The 7075-nt window shown below is 33.6% G+C and overlaps 1 protein-coding gene across 1 annotated transcript in view; it reads right to left on the bottom strand.

The window, feature by feature from the left end:
- Nucleotides 1–1983: 1983 nt before the first annotated feature.
- RHEB (Ras homolog, mTORC1 binding) overlaps nt 1984–7075 on the bottom strand; it is a 63407-nt gene continuing 58315 nt past the window's right edge. The window contains exons 5-8 of the mRNA XM_036762017.1: nt 5887–5943; nt 5729–5776; nt 4940–5021; nt 1984–2485 (exon numbers count right to left, since the gene is read on the bottom strand). Of these exons, the coding sequence (XP_036617912.1) occupies nt 2393–2485; nt 4940–5021; nt 5729–5776; nt 5887–5943 (280 nt within the window). The 3' untranslated portion in view covers nt 1984–2392. The remainder of the gene's footprint in view (nt 2486–4939; nt 5022–5728; nt 5777–5886; nt 5944–7075) is intronic.

Below are 7075 nucleotides of genomic sequence, written 5' to 3'. Positions count from 1 at the left end.
GAAAAGGAATAGTTTTGCAGTGGCAGTGATAAGTAAGGAGCAGAAATGAAAAGGGAGTGCTTTTGAATTCATTTATGGCCTACTAGTCTGATATGTACGTTTAGGAGTCACTTAATCTGTATCCAAATATTAAATAGACAGACCTGCCCTATATCTACTTGAAATGATGAGTTAATCATTCAGTAAGAAATAATCGATTAAAAACCTCCACAGTATTGGATTGATTCTCTAAAGAGATTTACTTTATAAGTTGAGGCTAGAAGAAGAAACCACGGCTATAAGATCATATATCTTTAAGCACTTACTTCATTTAACTATTGGGATATATTGAGATGGGATGAATGCACTTTGTTAAAAGTATTACGTGGCATCATAAAGGACACACAAAAATGACCATTCACATGTCCTTCTCTTTCTCTCATACTCTGAATAGAAGCCTAACGGTATCCATTGGGGGGGAAAATTCACTCTAAAAGCGTGACTTCAAAAATGCAGAAAAGGAACACTACAAAAAGCTGTTGTTACCATTAGTGTTAGGGCACAGATTAGGGAAATGGATAGGGAATGATGTAGAAGTGATTTGGAGTGAGAAATGAGCCTAAATGACCTTGTAATTCCACTTCACCTAAAGTTCTACAAGTCATGGGGGTCAAATCAGCAAATGGAATTTTTGCACCAACAACAGACGGCTGAAAATGATTATAAATGGTCTAGCATAGATTGAGCACCTTGGTTCAAACTGATTCTGATTCAATCTGGTCATCTTGTGTGGTGTAATAGATTATAGTATACACCACTTTTTTCTCTTCCCATAAAAGAAAATGTGGTTCTAAATAATGTAAGCTACCATCTAAACCTAATATCTGAGAAAATAAATGGTGACTTTTTTCTAATAAGGCTCAAAGTAGAGGCAAGCAAAAACAGTTGAAAAATACTCACACTTTTTGAACTAAGTTTAAATCTGTTGGGTGGGGTGGGACGATGACACATTTTTCAAAATATCAACATGCTCTACATAGTTGAGATTGGTTTGCCCAATATTTTGAGATTTTACAACAGAAAAGGTCTTTTAAGTACTTAACTTTCATCTTGTAAAGAACAGTTTCAGATTATAAATTGTAGACAAAATTACTAAGATCCCAAATCTCCATATGAACTAAAGTCACAATTCTCATGTTAAATCAGATACTCTCAGTGAGAAACTAGTTGTTTACACACTGTAACAAATCAGGTATGTGCTGTGCTCTTAAGTGAAAGGATGATATTCCCAAGATTCAACTTCACGACAAATATTTATGGCTTAAGCACCTCTAGAAAAAGTACTCTCTATATATTCATTACTAGAGCCTGGCACTCTTAGGTGATAGGATGGTGATCCCCAACGTAACAATTCAAGCTCCCCTTATCACCAAGAAATCGCCATTAGTTCCTCGCTCCATGTCCAAAAGAACAATTTTTGACTACTGAAACAAATGAAAAATATTCTATGTCAAATGACCCCCTAACTTAGTGGCAGAAAACATTTAGTATATGAATGGTTAACAATCTCCAATAAAGCTTATTAGGAAGGAAAAAAAAAGCCTATTCAGTATCATCTGAAAGTGACAACCACAACAATATTAATTAAATACCTAAAATCAACTTTCAGGTTTTTATAAATGAAGAGTAGAAAATATGGCAAATACTATTTTAAAACAAACTAATAATTAAGCTTTTAGTTACTCGTCCCAATTTTCTAAATTTTCCTCAAATTATCCAGCTGTCAACAGAAACTGTTCTTCCTCTATAGTGTATCACCAAGAATTCATCAAGCTGTCTGTGATGCCTTCCGCTGTGGTCAAGATAGGTTTTTTCTTCTTTCAGTTTCCTTCATTCTTCCTAATAGGTTTTTGGAAAAAAACCCAAACATTTCATAGAGGTCAAGAGTAGGAATTGAATAGAGCAGCATTTGTCTTTAAAAATCACATCAAGTAATGAAGCATATAAGGTTTGCAGCTATTTTATTTACAAGTATACATTTAACACAATGAAAGAAACACTGATATCCAAGCCTAGTTAAGAGTAGTGTAACAATATGTATCATTTTGATGATTACATTATTTTAACCAACAAACTACACTGAAAAATTAATGCCAGTAAAATTCTTGGTCATAATATTAAGAAATACAATATATAAATTGAAAATATGATTGCTTAAAATTTGAAAATGGAAGTGAAGCCATTTGGACATAAGTCAGAGTTGAACATAATCTGAAGGGAAGGGGAAAAAAAAAAGCTCTGACCCAAGGTTAACAGAAGAAAAAAAGAAGCATGGTTTATCTTAAAGGATAATGGGCAGTTTGCTTCTTCAGGTAGACTATATTCCCAGTGTCCTCAGGTTTTACAGTGGAATTTACATTACTGAGCATGTAGACTTCCCTTGTGAAGCTGCCCCATCAATTTTTTCTGCCTCCAAAATTATCCTCCTAAAAACATCAACAGCAGTCTGGAAAAGAGGAAAGCAATAACTATTAATTTGAAGTAGAATTCTGATAAATACACATTTACTGCTTCCAGGTATAGCCAAATTTAGTAGTTATTAACTTACTGAGAAGTGAGCAAGGTGGTGAATGGAAAAGCATAGATACTAATAAAAGTCAAGCATATGTTGCAGGTGTTTTTAAGCTCCAATTTTCTGGGTAAAAAATGTTTCATAAATGACATAGATGAATGGATTTAAGTTGGTACTTTTAAATTTATGTATAATGAAGGATGTTAGATTAGAGTGAGTATCCAGATGGCTTTCTTTCTTTAAATTTTGCTATGTTAATATTCCTTTACTGAATCACCTAACCTTCCATTACTGGAAAGGAAACATTAATAATGAAGTAGACAGACATTTTTCCATCTGAAATCTTTCAGCTGCTCAGTTTGCTCCATCTTTTCCTACTATGGTGAAAGGCTTTGAGAGATGGCCTCAGTGTCCTCATCCATAAAATGAAGGGGCTGGGCTTGGTGATCTTCAAGGTTCCTTCTAGCTCCAAACCTATGGTCATTCATCACAGCTTTCGTTTTCTTTAATGGTAGCTCTCATAACTTAATTTTACTTATTTTTGAGTTAAATTAAAATGTCTCCATTTCAATATTACAAATGGAACCATCACTGATAAATGTCTCACACTTAACAATGTGGGCTTATGTTCAATATTGAAAAAGACTCAAGAGATCACATCTGATTTCTCCTCTTCTTCCCATTTCAGGCAGGGAGGACTGTGTTAAGGATCATAGCAGATTGAAAGCTGAAAGGAACCTTAGAAGCCCTCTAGTTCAGGCCCTTAACTTCACAAATGAGGAACTAAAGCCCACTGTGGTAAAATGATTTTCCCAAGGCCACACAGGTATCAAGTAGTAGAGCGAAGAGTTGAACCCAGGCCCTTTGACTTCAACTCTAGTAACTTTTCCTTTTTTTGGAGGTGGGAAGGCAGGGCAATTGGGGTTAAGTGACTTGGGCAAGTGTATCAGATATCTGAGGCCACATTTGAACTCAGGTCCTCCTGACTCCAGGGCCAGTGCTCTACTCACTGCACCAAATCTGCTGGCCCAAAATCTAGTAACTTTTCCACTGTATAAGGCTGCCTCTGAAATAAGTCCTTGTTTTCAACATCTTCAATAATGTATTTCTAAAGGTATATATTTCATATAAACACAGTCCCAATTTTAACTACTCACACTAAAAAGCCATGATTTTACTACTTTCTTTTCAAAGAGGTCAAAAATTCAATAGATTGATGTTGGGTTTCGAAGGAATGTGATAAGAATATAAACTATTGATTCATTCAAGCCACTTGATCTTCCATTTTATAAAAATATATTTTCTCTAAGAAACTAATTAAGAAAAGCCTGAGAATTCAATGGATTCTATTACTTGTCTAATACACATGAAAGTTTAAAATGGTTATTTTAACGATAGGTAAAGATATATCCTAAACTTCCATTCACTTAAGTATTCAGGGGAAACACCCAATAGTAAAAGAATAACTGAGTATACTTTTTTTAATTTAAAAAAAAAAAACAAAAAACCAAGAACTGTGCTTAGAATAATAGTTTACTAATTACTCTTATGGTTCCACTCTCTTCAAATGGGATATTTGTAAGATGGTTAACACAATGCCTGGCACATAGTACATTCTTAGTAAATGCTTGTTCCCTTCCTTTCTCCTCCCAACCCAAAGCCTTAATAATACTTTTGTATGAAGTTGGAGATTTAAGAAGATTAAACTACTTTGGGCCACTAGAACAGTATTTAGTTTGAGTCAGCAACTTGGACACAAGGACCAAAGTTAAAAAAAAAATCTCTGCTGTGATGGAACTTTACATTCTATTCAGGGGGACAATACATACACAGAAAAGCAAATGCAAAATAACTACCAAGTAATGAGGTTGGAGGGAGGCACTACTGGCTAGGAAGAGGGGAGATCCGGAAGGGCATATAAGAGGTGGTACTTACACTGAACTCTGAAGGAAATTAGGAATTTGAAAACACACAGGTGAATGCATTCCAAGCATGGGGAACAGACTGTCCAAAGATACAGAGACAGGAAAATGTGGTGTATGAGGAACAGCAAGAGGCCAGTTTGGCTGAACCAGAGAATACAAGAAGGGGAGTCATGGACAGTAAGTAAGCTTAGAAAAGCAGATTTCTTGTGACGGATGTAAAGTATCTAAAATAGGAGTTTGTACCTATTAGTTGCCTTTGTGTGCAATGTATTATTACATTAGCGGAAACAATGACTTTGAAAACAAAGTTTTTCTTTTTTTTTTGTTTAAGGAATATTTCATTCAAGTGTCAGTAAAACTTATAAATTCTTATTATAAGATGAAAATTGATTTATGGTGATTAAGATTTTATTTACAATAAAATCTGAAGCTGTCAGTATACTAAAAAAAAAAAAATACGCACCTGATTTTCTTTAGCAGAAGATTCCAAAAAAGCTGCATTCCAAGATTCTGCTAAAGCTTTCCCTTCTTCATAACTGATCACTCTAGATGGAGGAAGAGTGGAAGAGAGAAAAGACAGCAAGTGATAAAGATATAGTATATGCCAATGAGTTACGGAGCCAACATTCTTTTAAAAAGCAGAACAGTTTTAATATTCAGCACCATTAAGTTTAGGTGTAAACTCTTACAATAGTTGGCAGTCAGAACTAATACAATAAGCCAAAGGATTTTGTATTTTTACATTTTAACATTTTAAACTTACATTTTAACAGGGAACATTATTTACACAATGGTATTTCCCAGCCATATCCAAGGTAAATTTCATTGTAAATACAATGAAAGGCAAAATTTCCAACTATATTCCTGCAATAAAATTTTGTTTTACCAACATCTATAGATAGTTACATGAGATTTTATTAGTTTAAAACAAAACTAAAGAACACAGTAATAGTGGTTTCCAGTAATGTGTGATCTGAACACCCTATTCAAGTATTTATGAATAAAGGAAATACAAATAAAAATGAATAATAGTGAATATGAATAAAAATGAATAAAGGAAAAGTACGTTTAAAATTTTAATTGTACTTTGTAAATTTTAATTTAGATCCTACTGTGTATAGCTCCCTAAATTTAGAAATTTCGAATTTTAAAAACACAACTATTACAATTTCTTGATCTGAGAACACAAAGTACAAATGTTCTAGAAACTAACATCTAACTTGCAATTCATAAAGCGATGTTAATTACATACCGTTCCATATGTAGGTCTTTCTTATTCCCGACCAACATAATAGGTATCCTATTTAAGAAAAATAAGAGAGCAAAACTTACTGAAGCTGTAAATTTTATCTTGAAAATACATACTACTTTGAAGATTTAAGTTGAGACAGGCCAAAATTTACTACTTACTGGACTTTCCCCACCATATCCAACAACTTGCCATGGATAACTTTAATCACTTCAAAACTACAAAATAAAAAAGATGAAAGCACACGTTCATTTGATTAGGGTTATGGTATTTAAAAGACATGCCATAAAGTAGTTTACATTTTAAACTCCAAATCCATCCAGAAAAAACCCAAATCACTTGGAAACCACTTAAATTGAGATCTATAGCATTTACCTTGGAACAGTTCCACCCTGCCTCTAGCACTTTGACATGTGCATGTTAAGTAAGATAAGTAATCAAATAATTCTGATGGAAAACTTGAGAAAAGTAATTCATATAAGATCAGGAAAAAGCAAAAACAGTAACAGAACAAAAACTGCATCCTGTTTTCCAAAGTTTTACTTCCCACTCTTCCTTAAAGATAACATGTGAAATAAGTTTTACATCTTCCCAAACAAAAGACAAATATGACTAATGAGTCTGTCTATTCAATGTTTTTTTGAGTACACAATCTACAAATTCCTGCAAAAAAAAAACCGGAGAAAGCTCAGATGTAACTTGGGAGAACAAATGATCTTATTTCACCACACCATTGTTTGAGATCTCAGTTCAGTAGTAAAGGTACTACAGGGAAGATAAAAGAATACTAACCAACATTATTTGGTAATGTACAGTATTACCATTAGTTATTCTGCAGCTTATAAGGTTCCTTTTTAAAGCTCCACATTGCCTCTCTCCTAAGTTACATGGAAACATAAAATTCTATTGTGAAGCCCCAAAACTTTTCTCCATGTTTTGGGGAAAGGACAGGAACCTTTTAATAATTTAATAGACCTTACTTTGTTATTTCAAATCAAAGGTTGTCTTAAGAATATTTAGGTACTAGGAGGCAAAAAAAAAGCACCAATGATTTGTATTCCAAATTTCAAAAATCAGAACAGCAAATAAAGGCAAATAGTACATAAGACAAAGAAAGACAATAAACACAACAAAAGAAAAAAAAAAGAAAATGATGCAAACAATCACTGACTGCTATATCCTATAATATTACTCATTTGCTTTCTGGTGATTTCCTAGAAAGCAAAGCCATCTTTCCTCCCCCTTTCTCTTTGAGGAGTTCTACTCACAGCATACTAGGACACCTTAGGAACCATGTCATAATAAGAAAATCACCACAAAACTCCATTCTTTAGGAAGCTAAGATTAGCT

This window comes from Trichosurus vulpecula, chromosome 5 (assembly GCF_011100635.1).
Source record: "Trichosurus vulpecula isolate mTriVul1 chromosome 5, mTriVul1.pri, whole genome shotgun sequence".
Lineage (NCBI taxonomy): Eukaryota > Metazoa > Chordata > Mammalia > Diprotodontia > Phalangeridae > Trichosurus > Trichosurus vulpecula.
This window is presented reverse-complemented; position numbering and strand designations above follow the sequence as displayed.